General features: G+C 38.6%; 2 protein-coding genes across 5 annotated transcripts; both read right to left on the bottom strand.

Annotated features, from left to right (window-relative positions):
* Nucleotides 1-3,017: 3,017 nt before the first annotated feature.
* LOC149752966 (protein ATAF2-like) lies at nt 3,018-4,238 on the bottom strand. Of its 3 annotated transcripts, XM_089924770.1 has the most exons (3): nt 4,174-4,238; nt 3,747-4,018; nt 3,018-3,567 (listed from the first exon to the last, which is right to left on the bottom strand). In XM_089924770.1, the coding sequence occupies exons 2-3, from the start codon at nt 4,008-4,010 to the stop codon at nt 3,127-3,129; spliced, it is 705 nt and encodes a 234-aa protein (XP_089780896.1). In that variant the 5' UTR covers nt 4,011-4,018; nt 4,174-4,238; the 3' UTR covers nt 3,018-3,126. The 3 variants fall into 3 exon arrangements, with proteins under 3 accessions (XP_089780896.1, XP_089780897.1, XP_089780895.1); XM_089924771.1 differs by lacking the exon at nt 4,174-4,238 and having other exon boundaries at nt 3,018-3,564; nt 3,747-4,143; XM_089924769.1 differs by lacking the exon at nt 4,174-4,238 and having other exon boundaries at nt 3,747-4,143.
* Nucleotides 4,239-6,288: 2,050 nt separating this feature from the next.
* LOC103716043 (zinc finger CCCH domain-containing protein 6-like) lies at nt 6,289-16,677 on the bottom strand. Of its 2 annotated transcripts, none has more exons than XM_008803888.6 (7): nt 16,259-16,677; nt 15,956-16,110; nt 15,601-15,666; nt 15,324-15,443; nt 14,908-15,195; nt 14,482-14,799; nt 6,289-7,352 (listed from the first exon to the last, which is right to left on the bottom strand). In XM_008803888.6, the coding sequence occupies exons 1-7, from the start codon at nt 16,323-16,325 to the stop codon at nt 6,966-6,968; spliced, it is 1,401 nt and encodes a 466-aa protein (XP_008802110.3). In that variant the 5' UTR covers nt 16,326-16,677; the 3' UTR covers nt 6,289-6,965. The 2 variants fall into 2 exon arrangements, with proteins under 2 accessions (XP_008802110.3, XP_089780894.1); XM_089924768.1 differs by having other exon boundaries at nt 6,289-7,645; nt 16,259-16,617.
* Between the last annotated feature and the right edge of the window lie 785 nt (nt 16,678-17,462).

Raw genomic sequence — 17,462 nt, forward strand, 5'->3', positions numbered from 1 at the left:
AAGAGAGGTGATAAAATAGAACAACTATAGAAATCCAAGTGCAAACGCATCCTCTCTAGCTTCCAAGATAGCTAGCTGCCCACTCTGAGAAGATTGGAGATCTGGTTGCAAAAGAAGATGACTATGCTATCGGGCCATCCTCAGCTGCTACCAAGCTATCAATCCACTCTAAGACACCGGCATCACTAAGGTTTCCACCATTCGATGACATAGGCACCTCCATAGGTTGGTTGCCAAAAGAAATTGATGTAGGAGAAGATGGTAGTGTTAAGAACACGTTGTAAGCTAGCATTGCCAGAAGTGGAAGGGGGGACAGTGGTGCCGGTGGAGCGATCATCCACAGGTACTCCTGGCGGTGGCACCTCCATAGGTTGGCTACCAGAAGGAACTGGTGTAGGAAAAGATGGTGTTGCTAAGATCACGTTGTCCACCCAGCTCAAGATGTCAGAGTCGATGAAGCCAGCATCACCAGAAGTGGAAGGGGTACTACTATTAGGGTCCTTATAACATTAGCCTCCATTCATAAATTAGTGATTCATCAGATGGATGTTAAGACAGCTTTTCTAAATAGAGACTTAAATGAAGAAATTTATATGAACCAGCCAGAGGGATTTAAAATCCCAGGCCAAGAAAATAAAGTTTGCAGACTAGTCAGATCTCTTTATGGTCTTAAACAAGCACCCAAGCAATGGCACTTGAAATTTGATGAAACCATAATGACATTTGGATTTGAAATCAATAGCACAGACGAATGTGTATATCATAAGAGAGTTGGACACAAATTTGTGATCTTGTGCCTTTATGTAGATGATATACTGATCTTTGGGACAGATCTTCAGATAATTGATGAAGTAAAACAATTTTTAAGTCATAAGTTTGATATGAAAGACTTGGGACAAGCTGACTTAATTTTAAATACCAAAATAATTAGAAGTGCAAAAAGTATTGAGTTATCCCAAAGTCATTATGTTGACAAGATACTTAATAAATTTAATTATTCCGATTGTCAGCCTGTCTCTACTCCATTTGATCCCTCTACTCATCTTAAGAAGAACTTAGGAACTCCTATCCTTCAAAGCCTATATGCTCAAATCATAGGCTCACTAGGATTCCTAACAAACTACACCAGGCCAGACATAGCATATGCTGTAAATAGACTTAGTAGATATACTATTAATCCAAATAGAGATCATTGGACAGCATTAGAGAGAATTCTTAGGTATCTTAAGGGTACCAAGTCCTATAGTTTGCACTTTAGTGGGTTTCCTGCTGTTCTAGAAGGCTATAGTGATGCCAACTGGATCAGCGATACCTTAGATGTTAAATCCACCACAGGATACGTCTTTCTCCTAGGAGGTGTTGCTGTGTCTTGGAAATCCACCAAACAAACCTTAATATCTAGGAGTACCATGGAGTCTGAACTGATAGCTTTAGACACTACTAGCATTGAGGCTGAGTGGCTCAGAGATCTACTAATAGACCTTCCTGTAGATGAGTCACCTTTACCACCTGTCTCTTTACATTGTGACTGTAAATCTGCAATAGATAAGTGCAACCAAGAAAATGCCAATGTAAAAATGAATAGGCACTTAAAAGTGCGTCATAAATCATTAAGATATAAATTGAAAAATAATGTTATTGTCTTAAATTTTGTTAAATCAGAAAATAACTTGGCTGATCAGCTTACTAAAGGCTTGTCTAGAACAGTAGTTCTAGAGTCGTCGAGGGGGATGGGGCTTAGCCCATAAAAATAGATCACCACGGTGGGAACCCAACCTTAAAAGGTTCAATGGGTAGAAACAAACCGGAGTGTGACTAAGAGGAGCACTATTTCATGTTTTCCTCATCCCTATGGCGCTAGTGCTCATAAAAGCAAGCGGTAGGATGAGTTCGTTTGTATAACTCTTAATGAATCCGAGACCCAAGTGGCAGGAGCTTCCTTGCTAGCTTCCTTATTAGGACTCACCTATATGTGTAGTCGTGAGGCCGCGATTATGGAAAATGGGCGATTTCCTAAAAAGCACATGATAGATATCTGCGCATGGCCATAACAGCGCAACCCGCTTAGAACCCAGATCGGGCTATATTATGTGTGTTGTTGATTTAATCTGAGCCATGGACCGAGGTTCAAGGTTAAGACCACCTTGGCTCCACAGATGTAATCAATTGTCACTAAGTGAAGGTTCAAACCGAAAGGTACCTACACCTATTACATAATATAAGATATCCAGCATTTTGTTTTGATTTTAAAAATTATTTAAAAAAATTAATTTTTGTGGGGATTGTAGGAAAAATTAAATGCGCACGCGGCCGAGTCTCGGTCCGCGTGCGCGTTTGGTTTTGGAAACAACCGGGCTTTTAAAGAAGGATTTAAATGCGCACGCAGCCGGTCTCGGGCCGCGTGCGCGTTTGAGAAATAAAACGGGCGTGCCCGTTTGAATTGGAAATGGCCAACGGGCGTTTTTGGTTTAAATGGGAACACGCCAGCGGGCACCAATTGGCGCACGTTGCCCACGTTTGCGTGAAGAGCGCGGATGCGGACGCGGACGCGGACGCGTCCGCCAAAAAGACCATTTTGCCCCTGCGTAAAACCCCTATATAAACCCCCTATTTCATCTCTTTTGACACACGAAAAATTTCAGAAAAATAGTGAAAAAATTCTGGAAAAATTCTTCTCCCTCTTAGCCACTTCCAAATTTTATTTTTACATTTTTATTCAGTTTATTTAGTTCTTTTCATTCCGTTCTTTGCTGGATCTGCAAGTCCGATTGGGTTCGCTTTGACTTCTTCCGAGACGTGCCGAAGAAGAAGTTGTAGGGTCGTCGTATCTCCGAGAAGGATTGCCGGGTGACCTGTACGTGGGGGCAAATACTTCTTTGGGACAGCGTCTACGCGCTTCGACCTGCCTTCAATCAGGCTACTTTCTTCTACTTTTATTTTTAATTTAATATTAGTAGATTTGTAGGATTTGAATTTCTATAATATAAATTTATTAAATGCATAGATTTATTTTGTGCTAGAATAGATTTATTTTGTATTAAAATAGAATTATTTGGATGCCGAATAATATACACGTATATTATTCCCTTTAAAATTTTTTATTAATTAAATTAATAGATTTATTGTTTATTTATATGATATATTGCTAACATCATCTACCAGTACTCCTGGTGGTGGCACCTCCATAGGTTGGTTGCCAGAAGAAACTGATGTAGGAGAAGATGGTGGTGCTAAGATCACGTTGTCGACCCAGTTCAAGATGTTAGAATCGATGAAGCCAGCATCGCGAGAAGTGAAAGCGGGGATAGTGGTGCTAGTGGAGCGGTCATCGACAAGTACTCCTGGCAGTGGCACCAACTGAGATGCAATCTTTTGCTCCGTCCAAGCAGTAGTCACATTCACAACACCATCACTGCTGCTGCAATCGTTGGCCTCATAGGCCTGATCGAAGAGCGGCGTCCACCTCGTAGCATGTATCCGTCTTCTCTTGCGGTCATGTGCGGCAGGAAAATCATCACCAGCTTCTTTGCTGTTCCCCTTGGGATAAATTCTGCATAGAGCCATCTTCTGAAAGAAAGATTCTACCAATTAGTGCTAGAAAATTCTAGCAAGGATTGAAAGAAAGAAAAACATGATCAAATTTCTCAAAAAGTAATAGATAATCAAATATATCAAACAAAACCATGACGAAAGATCATAACAAAATTAGATTCATAAGAAAGAAAAAAAAAAAAAAAATTACATACCTTGCCATCAGGAGAGTGGAGGAGGTACTCGTGCATGATCCAGTTAGGGTGCAGTCTCTTCCTCTGGCTGTCTCTGAACTTGAAGACAAGGGACGACTTATGCCTGATCACCTCGGAGAAGCCATCCTTGAAGATGAGCTGGCCCCGAGCATTGCCATGCCAGAAGCCCTCCCCAGTATTGCGGTTCGCCCTACACACACTCCCGTTGGCGCTCGCCCTATGCCTGGGAGTGAAGTAGTACACCTCCTCCCCTACTCCATGCATAAAATCCCCTGTAGATCGAGTCAAGAAAGCAATCCAGCCATCAAACCTTTTTTTTCCTTTCTAAATAATTGGAAACTGGAAAACAAGATTTACGATATTCACATTAATGTAAAAATATAGAACCGACGAAAGAAAACAAGAACGAAAGGCAAGAAGGAACTACAGGAAACTCCACGAAGTCTGGAAGCGAGAGTCGAACCATCGGTTCACTTGCAACTTGAAGAAAAAGGAGGAGAAAGATGGGGGAGAAAAAAGAAGAAGAAGAATCTTGGGTTTTTGTTTTTTAGGCAACTTAATATATCAAGAACTCATGCTTGTTGCTCTCGACTTTTTATTATGCAAAACAATATATCAAGAACTCATTCTTGCTGGTCATGCCAGAAAAAGAAGAAGGATCTCGGGTTTCAATTTGGATTTTAGGCAAGGCAATATATCAAAAACTCGTTCTTGCAGGTGATACCAAAAAAAGAAACAAAATATAATAACATGAAAAACGAAACCGAAAGAAGAACAAGAAAAGAAAAAAGAGGAGGGATTGTGTACTTGGACAATGAATGTACACATATATATGATAGAGAGACACTAGGATTAGATCAAGTTCGAATCTTGTGAGATCCTAATTGGACGATAAGATTCAACATCGATGATCCAAATCGTTGCATGTTATCTACCACCTCTAAAATATTTACGCACCAATCCCCATCATTCAATCATGACCCAAACGGATTTGAGTAAAGAACCACTTAACCAAATCATAATCTACCTATATATATACACGTGGCCAGCAAAAGTATAAAAACAGCAATATTTGCTAGGCTTTAAACAGAATTGCCAAGGCACCATATATGTAGTAGTTCTTACATATAATGGCAATAACACTATAAAACTATAACTATCCAAAATTATCTTCACATATTATATTGCTTGTTTTATAAGACAGAAGTACTCTAGGCGCTAGGGCAGTCTGTTGGATAAAAAATTCTTATCAAACCCAAACAAATCGAGTTGCGTTAAGATCGAGTTGGGATCAGAACCTGATGCATTGATAGGCTACGAAAATGAACCTGTTGAGATACTTGCACTTAGGTCTGAGAGAAACAACCAATCCATCATTCTCATTAAATTTTGGATCAATGGGGAACCAAAAGCGGATATTTGATATGTCCCAGAAATCTCAACCTCCTAGCAAGTTGTATCTCATATGAGTGAGAGGTCCGGTGCCGTGAACCAAATCTGGTTTGCCCTAATTAGGTTGAGGTCAAGCCGATGGTCATCTGGGTCGCATGGAATCAGGCCAGCCTAGGCTCAGGTCCAGCTCCAACCATAACATCCCAAGAAAATCAGCAGTTAGGGGATGACCCATGCAAGATTTCTTTTCCTTTTTAGTGGAATGGCTTACTGTCGCGAGAGGTTTTCTGCATTAATCCCTTTCAAATTTAGAGACAAACGCTGCCCATCTTGAGAGGAACACTACAAAATCTTTCATGAATGCTTTCCCAGAATCATTAGAGGGTGACCTGAAACTAATTCTGATGGTCAAAATGTGTCCCATGCCAAATCCAAGAAGAATGTCCGAATGGCATTTACATAATTATTTCTATGATAACAGTGGAAGATTGAGTTTTTCAAAACCTTCTAGATATATAACAACTAGAGGAATTAGAGGTGATATTCACCCATGAATTATCATGGATGACCAGAACAGAGAATTTCTGAGTCCATGCTAATCCAATTGTCCAACCTTAATTTCTGAGCAATTAAGTTTTGATTCTAATAATTCAATAACAATTTGTACCAGAGCAGCATGGAGAACATGAATTACATATTCCCATTCGGCATTTTGGTCCAATAAAAATACTATATCTTATGTTTTGGTCAGATGTATCGAATTTACTTCATCAATAAAACAAAAAAAGCTATCAAGCTTGAAGGAATTAATAAATTGACTGTGGAAAGGTCATGGTCCGTTGCTCCTATTGGTTAAGATACTTTTCATCATAATAAATGCAACAAAAAAAGATGTCAACTATTTAATTATAAAACTGAAAAAACCACTATATAAAAGTTATCTTATTTTAAAATTAGTATTCAATTGTATGGAAAATGTCTAAAAGACGGAATTATATTGTGGAGCTATTTACGGTTAAATAACATGCCCAAACCCAAAGAAATCCTGAAAATAAAAGCACGAAACAGGACCCAAATTCATATCCGATCATCTCTGACACTTGAGCTTGATGGATCTAACTAATTTACACGTCCAAGCACCACACAGAAATTGATTGGATTTTCCTTGGCTGATTAAATTAAGCATTCAGAATTTCTCATGATAACACCGTCCCTTGTGTCAGGTGGACAGCAATCATATATTACATTTGAGTCTATAAAGTTCTGCTCAAAATAAATATGAGAAGATACAAAGATAAGAACCTGAACAACTGGGAGAGGCAAAACCATGGCAGCCTTACATGTGTAGACGTGCTTGAAAGCCAGAAACTGGAGGCTGCTCTGTGTCGAATTATGCAACCATTAAGGCAATGAAGCTAAAACTGCTAAGTAGGGAATGTAGAGAAGCCATGACATGTATGATCCTTTCTCATTTCGAAAAGATCAAATCATGAATAGACACCAGCAGGCAGACACATTTGGCTTTTAATTTATCAAAGGGCTTCCTGTTGCAGTTATTGGAAAGGGAGGGGGAAGACCCTAGTGCTTTGCTATGCCTCTTCTATGTTGACTATAGCTTATTTGAGTGGCAAAAGTTGGACTGATAAAGATTGTATGAACACAAGGACTACCAGAGCGTGGGATAGACCAGAGAGAGATGATAGAAACAAGAATAGAAATGGAGACAGCCTGAAGCATCTCCACTCGTGTCAAGAACAATGTAAAACCTGTTGGGAGTTCCAAACTTGTCTTGAAGAAAAATTTGAAAAGAATACACTTCAGATTTTCTCAGCTTGAACCAGATATCTCACCACCATGACCTATGTTGCTGCTGCTACTCAACGTAGAAGCTTGTGGTTGAATGAGGGAGTGGGGAAGGAAACTCCCCCTTGAAAAAATTGAACCAACAGAACCACTAGATGTGCTCTCAGATGATGGCACTCGGGTAGGGAAAGACTCCTTGGTAGAAATGAATTCAGGCCGTAGATCTGAAGATGATGAGGATGGAGCCAATGTCGCCACAGAGAATCCAATTGGGTAGGGAGCAACAGGCATATCAGAAAGAGAAGAAGCAGAAGGACTGTAGCTCAAAGTTCCCATTGGATGATCAAATTTGCATGTTGGCCCAAACTTACACACTCCATGTTGAGCATAGTATGCACAAGGCTGAGCCCCCTGTCATAGCAGCAAGATATTCATTACAAGTAAGAAACTATTACAACTCAGCTAATAATTTCAAAAGAAGGAATGATATGTCTATTGTCATAATAAACAGAATTCCAGAACCAATAAACACTTAAAAATGTGAACAGAATATTTTATAGTAGTTATACATAAAGAAACCCTTTTATTTGGAAAGGTAAAAGGAACGTATTGATACAGGACTTTATAGTTTATACTATGGTTCGTTGACAATTTATTTTCGCATTCCTCGCTACTTTTTCTTTTCTTTCTTCACACTGAAGATCCTGCCAATGCAAAATAATAGTGTTATGCTGAGAGCGCAAGTAAGCATCTAAAAGACAAACTTGATGTGAAATTACAGAGAATGTTCTTTTGCCTAAGAGAATTCTCCAGCATGACTATGGAAGTTTGAAAGTACAATCACTGGGCTTATTTTCTAAAGCTCCTCTCTAAGCTCTCATTGCTCATGTAACAAGTAACAGATTCTGCTACGGAACTATGCAACTTCTGGTACTCTCTTTACTAAAATGGACTAGATGATTGCTGGCGTGCAAGGATATTGGATATACATTAATGATGAATTCAGAAGGGAGGAAATCACAGCTCATGGATTACAATTTTGCCCACCATGCAATTTAAGGTTTTTGTCCTACCAAACCAAGACGGATGCTGAAACAGCTATATGAATGTTATAGGCCTGTTTGGGCCTGTTTCACAGGTTTGATGAGAAACAATGGCCAAGTGAAAAACCTAGATTTCACTGCATTTGGAGGCAATATAACAAAAGCTTGCTCTATGTGATTGATTTCATTTTTTTTCTAAGATAGAGCTTCTACAAAATTTATCATTAATTAAATTTACTCACATTCACTATTATATGAAACACTCATACATCAAATTGTAGCATACTGAATTTTCTTAAGCTACACAATCGATACAGTTAATGCCAAAACATTTCTAGAATATTTTTCATGTTGAATATCATGCTTCCGTCTAATTATATGTGCTGCTTATCTATAAATTTCCAGTTCACTTTTTTAGCAATTTCCATCTGTAGCAGCCTAAAATAACATGAAACTAACAGAAATGGGCAGTTTATGCTTTTGAACAAAAACTTCAAATATTGAAATAAATATGAAACAATATGAAACAAAGGGAAAAATAATATGAACTATATACATGTTCATCTTCATACAAGAAGAAAGTTGAAACACATCTCATTCACAGACTCAAGTTTCTCATCCTGCCAATTATTGTGATCATTTTTTCTTCCATAATGCCCAAACAATGAATAAAACTTCCAAAAGAGCACAATAAGTAGAAGCTATTACTAAGATTCATGTCCATCAAAAAATAAAGCAGTTCTGATTTTCCTTTTCTAGATATTTGTTCATGTGCATTATTCTGTACCAGAGACACAAAAAATGACTTAATTTGTGGGGGTAGATATAACTAATGAAAATAATCAGTAGCTGGGATCACCAGTACTGCCATAGTAAAACAAGGTTATAGAAGTAAACTGTGTTTTACTCTAGAATTTGTTCATCATTGTTCTTTCAATAATAGCTCTGGATATTCTATAAGTTTGTTAACATTGTTCAGCAATTTACATTCTGTAACATGAAAAGGGGGATTTTCTTTCACACTAAATACTTCATGCGACATAATCTTCAGAAAGTCTTCCTAATCACTTCAACTTTTTCTATAAAAAAATCATAAAAAGACAGAATGAATAGATAAAGTATGATTCTCAAAGATAAAAGCTTTGCAACCCGCATAAAAGGTGCCTCAGATGAATGGACTTAAGTGACCCAGAACTATCAGCATCCACATGAGCCGATTCTAAGCCAATTAGTCCTGCAATCATAATGTTCATACTTGGTCTTCCAATCATCCCATCTCCAATTTTGGGCTTCAACATGGCCCGGAGCTGACCTAAAACCAGACTCAAGCTGGCTAGCCCGTGCATATGAACATTGTTATTGTTCAAAACAAGAATATATGAAGAAGTAAAGAGATTGGGGGGGCGGGCGGACTCCAAAATCAGAGACAAACATACTAATTTGAAGACCCCAAGCTTATATGCTTATTAGTAATCTGAAATTTCCACAAGCCTTAAAACTTGCTGTGAAATTTTAATGATGGACGAAAACTTTAAAAACAAATTCGAATTTCTAGATTTTCTTTGCTATATAATATTCATGTACAAAAACAAACAGAGAGTGTACCCTAAGTCATATTTGCAATTTAAAATATAGAGCGGAAAAGGATTCAGCACTTCATTGTCAACCAGCCTGCCCCCTAGCCAGTAGCCTTGAGATAAAACATAGAAGAGAGGAGAACAACCTAGGGCAGTGGCTGGCCAGGGAGAAACTTAAGAGAGGAGAGAATTAAGGGTTTTCTTCAAAGAGCTGTTTATCAATTAGATAAAACCTTTTGTACTGCAATGCAGCTGGGCTTAATTTTAACATGAAACTCTAGGTTCTAAAGACCAAAGTTCATGTTAAAGCCTAGCTTTTATACTCAAGAATACGAAATCACAATTCTTAGACTGGTCCTTCAGGCCTATTGGGCAGCCCTAGATGACCGATGCCCCTAGTCCAGTGTCTTTAACCAACTAGATGACCTGATTCAACTTGTTGATCTATATGGGAATATAATTTTGGACAAGAAACGTGGTTTTGTCATATATACAACTTCTCTTAGACAGAGTTATTTTACATCCATCAGTCAGAAAAACAGAAAATAAACATTCAAACGGACATGAAACTTTCAGTTGCAAAGTGCTGACTTGACCACATGAAATAGTTGAGTTTTATTTGGTTAAGAAGGCATCATTTTCTTTTATGACTCGACAATATTCTAGTCCCATCCTCAGAGCTCATCATTGGAATGTAGGGCATAAATAATTTACTTCTTAGATGAGGCATTGTTCCTTTATCCGTCTCATAGGAAACTTCAAGGATTTTTAAATTCATAATTACATGCCATGATTGATGCCAGATGTGCAAATAAGCAAATGGTGCACATACAAACTCATGATGAAGAGTAACCGAGTAATCAGATAATCATCAATCAGACAGTCCCAAAAGAGAGCTCTGGCCGTTGATTGTAAAACTAAGGTTAAAAAAACACTTCTGGAAAGCAGAGATTGTAAATAAGAAAAAAAAAGATTGAACAATATGCTGATGATGTCATAATGAAATAGCAATTTAGTTGATGAAGCTAGAATGGTACCCTCTGATGTGTCCCTAGAGTAATTGGTCGGCATTAGCCTGAAATGATTGATGTGGCAAGAAGTTGATTTATGGCTGTAATTAGTAGTGGAACAATATAAGATGTTCTGGACATGTAACATGACATAACCAACTTTTCTTCACTTGTAACAAGCACATGTATCTCATCTCATTAAGGCCTTGTTTGTCATTGCTATAGGTAGTAGAGCTTTGGGCAGTAGAGCTTTCGCTAATAGAGTTTTAAATAAAAAGTTGTTTCTATTTAGTAACTACATTTCTAAACTATTGTGGAACTTCAATATCTATTTGGTAACGAAATTGAGAAAGTGCTTTTAGTATTGAAAAAAATGATAACAAAGGACACTACATAGTGTTTTAAATTGTTAACTATTTGTACTTTCAAAAATCATTACTATAAAGTATTCTTGGTTTATAAATTATTTAATTTTATATTTAACCTAAATATATAAGATTAATAGATTTTAAGTTTATATAACATATAATAATATTTTTATAATATCATTATAATATGATATTATTATTTTACTATATTATAAAGTATTATATTATAATATTATTATAGTATAATGGTATTACATTACTATAATATGATCATTATAATATATTAATAATGACAATAATATAATATTATTATAATTTATATAATATTCTTCGTATTATAATGTTATATTGTATCATATTGTATTACTGTACATTCAAAAATTGATGCTATAAAGTATTATCAACTTGTAATTATTTTAAATTATTATTTCTTTAAAAAAATTGATTGATAGGACTCAAATTCGGGTCTCTAGAGTGAGCTTTGCCTTTAAAAAAAGAAGTGCTTCCAGATGCATCTTAAATAGAGCTTATGCTCCAAAAGCTCCAAATTGGAGTTTTTCCTTAGTATACCTTTTTTAACTTTTGGAGGAGCCAAAAAGTTGCTCCCAAATCCTTACCAAACACTTCAAAATCACTCAAAAGAGCTTCTAACCCTCTAAAAAGTGCTTTATGGCGCTCCAAAAGCAATGCCAAACAGAGCCTAAGAACCACTATATTTTATCAAATGCTATTATCTAATTTTTCTGAAAATTTACTCTTTTCAGGCTTGAAAAGCATGCCATTTCATACTCCATCAACAAAGTGAAGTCCACTCACCAATAAAGGTGAGTTGTCAAGCAGGATATTGAACATATTATTAACATAATGAAAGGTTTAGGTCAACAAGTATGTCATAAATCCAGCATTTTTCAAGCAAGGAAACAATAAATCATAGGCTTTAGGACATAACAATGCATCACATTACCATCTACTACATGGGAAACAGGACAAGAATGGTCAGATATGGCAGAAGCAAATGGTGAGGGATAGTGAATCATGCAGATGAGAGAAGTTTTCTAAAATTCATGCATGCTACAAGAAAAATTAACTGACAATATGTAGCCAAACCCAACTAGTTTGGATTAAGGCTTAGTTGAGTTGAGTTAATGCAATATGTGATGCTATCATTCATTCAAATAATCATGTATGCACAACTAATTTACAAGCTTTACAAAGAGATTCTAAGAGCTCTATAAACAAGCCGAGCTTAAGCAAGCTGGGCCTAGCTCAAGCTTAGCTCATTTTGTAAAGTTGAGCTCAAGCCAGCTCATTTAGTTCCTAGCTATACTTGAGCAGCTCACAAACAGCTCATTTAAGAGATCTTATGAAAGCATGGCATCTTTCAAGACTCATGCATACAAAAACATGTACCTGCAAACATACATAAACATTTGTGTATATGTATATTGAGCTAATTTCTACCATTAAATTTTGAAATATAAACTATATTATTTTTAATAACTATAACTAAAAATAAAATTTAATTAATATGCAATATATATTTATTATATATTTATTCCTATTTTAAAATTAAGCAAGCCAAATTTTGAGCAAAGCATAAGCTATTCACAAAGAAATCACTCATTTGACAGCCCTAATTTTTAAGTTTTAATGCTTTATAATATGGAAGTATCATTGACTCAAGCAAGTTAGCATGACTTGGAATTCTTTTAAACTTCTTGTGCATGAGTATTATTAGGATAAAATATTTACAATGAATTATTTATAATCATCTAGTCTGGCATGCCATAAGAATTCCACTTTCTTGGGATTATTTGAGCACATTGGGTTATCCTTTTTTTCCTTCTTTATGCAGTCAAGAGCTGCTGCTTAACAAGAGAAAATTCCAGCTTAAAGTTTGGCAATTCACATCTCCACATCTAGTTTGATACATCAAAGCAATCTTTAGTGATCATTATTCTTTATCAAAAAGGGTGATAATAAGATTCAACTTCCAAATATGCGTCAAGTTCAAATGAATTTTCCCCATTATATCACCAAATACCCCACATACATTAATCATTTAATTTTAAATTATTGAAGTTTTTCAAGGGATCCTTTTTTCTTCTTTCACAAGGGTTGGGAATGGTGCACGGTTCCCATCAACGAAAGAGCAAGTATATACCAAATTGACGGGGACATGGCAGGCAATATCTTCTCTATATCTTCTCTATAATGATCTTTAACCTTGATGCCTGATTTAACAAGTAACTAACATTAAGGCTAATCTCAAAAAAAGAGAGAGAGAGATGGTTGCGCATGCTGATGCCTGTCTATCAAGATTATTCAACAAGCATAGAATTTGCAATCACAACAAGTATTTTATTCAACCAGCTAGCTCAACTTCCTCAAACTCTTCCTAGTCATAACAAACTGAAGGTGCTTCAAGTTTACAATGTAGTCACTTCGTTAGACAAACTTATCCTTTCTTGTTTTGAATAGTAATTAATTGGAGTCCAGCATCTCATACCATCAAGTTCACCATTATTAATTAAGATCCCAGAAAAAACCAACAATTCCTCTACACACCTCTTCGCCTACAGAGTACTTATGCTTTTCATCTTGAACTTCCGAACACAAAGAGGGTTTCTTTTCCCACCGGCCATCTCACACAAGTTATTTGGTAATACCTGCCTAGCCATTTTTAAAGCAAATCATTCACAGAGTCATCCCCCTGTCAAGACTTTTTGTTTAAATCATTCAAGATAATATGATTTAGAACATCTGATATACACTATCACACTCATCAAAACTCCCACTCATCGCTTTTAAGTCAAACCCATGAATCTCTCGTAGGGTGTGAGATATAAATGCTCAACTAATAGACAACTATTATCCAAATTATGTCTCTTATCACAACTCTGTGTTTATCTTCTCCAATATATAGGTTTCCTTTCGCAAATGTGAGTTTAGTAGTTAGAGTTAGTTGTGGAAGAACTCTCTGTATATCAAAAAGATAATGTGATTCATAATTCTTCAAAACAAGAAAATTATCAATTGCAGAAGTGACAGGATTCCCCGTACAAATGGATCTAAAGTAACTTTCATAGTAAAGCAATAATGGAGGGGAATGCAGTCAAACCAAGATGACAATTTAAATGCCCCAGATACACATATATACCTCAACCATGTCCTCCAACTAGGTCCCTGATTCGTATTACCTGATGCCATACCCTTAGATCACGACATGTTCTAAAGGTTCTAATGTTAATTAGTTACACAAGGAAATCAACATATGTTTAACATCCAGGACTTTTCGGTAGAGTACTAAGAGAATAACAATTTTTCATCATGCTGAAGATTTAATAGAAGTCACAGGTTGTACTACAACTTCCAGCTTAAGCACTGTTACAAAATGCAAATATCACATCAGCCTACACATCCCAGTTGAACTTTAATGTAAAAAGATAATAATTTCATTTCTAGATAATCAACAGTAGGATGAGGGAATCAGCCCACATTTTATATTACAAAAGAGACTAAAAAGAGGCGGTGATGCATACCGGACGAAGAGGGAGACCTAGAGGGCTAAGAGCACAGTTTGTTTTTGGTATGCTCCAGTCTCGTGGATGATGGTATCTACATGTGGCTCCAAATTTACAATCTCCTGTCCTCATGTAGAACTGGCACTCAGGTTGGCCAGGTCGCTCTGGAAATGTGTGTTCCCTCTGACTACTGCTTGAAGGCCCAGCTGAGGAAGATACTGGAGTATAAGGTCCTGGGTAAGCAGGGACTGAAGCAGTTTGGCTGGATAACCCATACAAATGTCCTGCTTGAACAGTTTGTTGCCCACCAGGGGAGACTACTGGACTTACAGGAGCCTGCTCATATAGAACAATACAGAATAAGAGATCTCAACTTCACTCTCTTGTCACTACACACAAAAATAAGCGTAAGGCAAACTTATGCGCCAAAAGAATTTTACAAACCGGATAAGGACCCCAACCCTGAACTGGAACAACTCCAGGAGAAAGCAGCATGGGACCATAAGACCCTGGCATGTATGACCCAGGCAACACTGAAGGCCTTCCCACTTGCCAACCGCCTAAAGATGAATATGGATGAGGTGAAGGAACTGTAGGAGACTGCACCGTTGGATAAAATGTAGGTGCAGGTGAAGGCACTGAAGCACCAGCAGGTTGTGGATGATGGAATTTACAGGTTGACCCAAACTTGCACTGTCCTGTTTTCATATAGTAGGAGCACTCTTTTTCACCCTGCATTTTGTAATCCCACTACTATGATCAGCAATGCCCAAACAAACTACATCAAACCAACAAGATAGAGCCCACTAAACAAAAAAAAAAAACGTAGTCGACATAAATCTAGGAAAAAAATCACCAACCGGCCGTAGCGGGAATCCATAATAATTGAACAACACTGGCCGCACAGATCCACCTCCTTGTCTCGGGTGGTGGTACTTGCACGTAGAACCAAATTTGCAAGTTCCGGTCCTCATGTAATACTGCAAAACATTGGGCGTGTCATAACCGAAAACAAAACAAAGTTTTTCTTATCCATCGAACCACCATTTCCACCATGACAGTGGTCCAATTTCAATTTGTTTCAATATACCAAGTTCCAAAATTAAACAAGACCACATGCCAAACTAAGCATAGTACCTCACACACAGGTTGGCCCACGCGCTCTGGATACTCTCCCACTCCGGTCCTTCCACCGCCGCTTCGCTAGATAAGGTATCCATAAATACCATAAATTCAATGAACGATGATTTAATTGTCCAATTATCAGCAAAAGCTATGAAGCATAGAAATTTCACATCTCGCCGGATTCAATAGCTCAAAAATGCGAAACTTGCTTCATTAAATTCATATTTAACTACTCCATAACTCAATCAATGAACTTAACACACTTCCAGCTTGACTCGAAAGCAATAAAACCACACACATTACAAGCAATAGCAATATCGAAGCCCTAGTTGAATCAACTGCAAAGGAAAGATCAAAGGAACCTTACCGCTCCGCGATCGCGGGGGTGATTGTAGCGGCACCTCTCGCCATAGCCACACGATCCGGTGCGCATGTAGTAGGCACAGTCGGGCTCGCCGGGTCGCTCCGGGTACGGCATATCACCGCCGCCGCCGCCGCCCAATCCCAACCTCCACATGGATTCTACCGCAGCGGCCAACAAAAAAAGCCACTATCTCCCATCAGCCCAATTCCACACCCAAACTCTAAACCCTAACTACTCCCCCAAATTTCCGCCCCCAAAAATATCCCAAAAAAAAAAAAAAAATCTAAGAAAACAAGTAGCAACTACCTTCCACGCCAGTGTCGGGATCCGGATGGGCGCCCTCCGTTGCGGGCCTCCGTCCGTGCAGCTCCATCCCGGGAATCGCGGGCGGCCGTGCGTGTTGGCCTTCTAGAAGGCTCCCGAAGGTTCTGGAAGCCTCCGATCGAGCAGGATTGGCCTAATGGAGAGAGATTGAAAGGATCGATTCCCCTCGTCTTCCACCGCGTTCGACAATTTTCCCCCCTCTTCACTTCTTTTTTTTCCCCCCCTTTTACTCTTTCTCTCTTTTTTTTTTCGTGTTTTCACGCTTTCTGTCTCTACTCTCGGCTGCTCTCTTTTCCTTCCTCCCCCGTTTTCAAAGCGCTCTGATCTTTTCTCGCCCTCTCGCTCGGCCCTTCTCGTCTCTTGGTTTTTATACCCGCCAAGCATAAGCCAAAGTTCGTATCTATTTTTTTGGTACAAAAAGTTCGTATTTATTAATTGCCCCCTCTCGAACCGTAATTCCCCTTAAAAAAAAAAAAACTGCAAACTAGTCCTCGAATTAAATTAATCCCTTCCTGTTTTAGCGAAAACCCCAAAATTTGTGAAATTACGTTTAAGCCCCTAGGTCGGATTTTTAATTGGACGGTATTGCCCGGTTGCTGACGCGGCGTTCAATTCTGCGCTGGTGGATGCTATCAGGGATGATTAGCCCCGTGGAGAAACGGAGGGATGTACGCCTATGGCGTGATACGTGGGCGAACAGTACACGCGGCGAATGGTCATACGCTGATGAAGTTGTCCTTTTTCCTCAGGGGTTCAGCGGATCTGCGGCGTCCTCGGAGATGGGAGACTGTCGGCAATGCGAGCGGGGGGGTAGTTTGGTAATGTTCGAGCGAGGTAACCAAGAGTGGCAGAGCGGTGGTTTTGGCGCGACGGGTACGGACACGGGTTATTCGACGCTCGGCGACGACCAATCGGGAGAAGACGCGTGGGCATCAGGGAGCGAGTTGCTGCTCGGTTGTCCGGTCCAAGGATGGGTCGGGCGGTTCGGGAGGAGGAGATCGTGGACGGATGATGGAGAATGGACGGTGAAGATCAAGTATCAGTCCGCATTGATGGATGGGAGTTGGGGAGTAGGTGGGTGTCGTACTGGGAAACGCCGGTGACGCGGGGGGGGGTTTGGGGGTTGGTTACCGGGGGCAGCCGGTCAGCATGGGGAAAACTTGGTTTTGACTGGGGAAGCCACGGG

The sequence above is a fragment of the Phoenix dactylifera genome, chromosome 8, assembly GCF_051530095.1.
Source record: "Phoenix dactylifera cultivar Ajwa chromosome 8, Ajwa_hap1_PhDact_Kaust_v1.1, whole genome shotgun sequence".
Classification (NCBI taxonomy): Eukaryota; Viridiplantae; Streptophyta; class Magnoliopsida; order Arecales; family Arecaceae; genus Phoenix; species Phoenix dactylifera.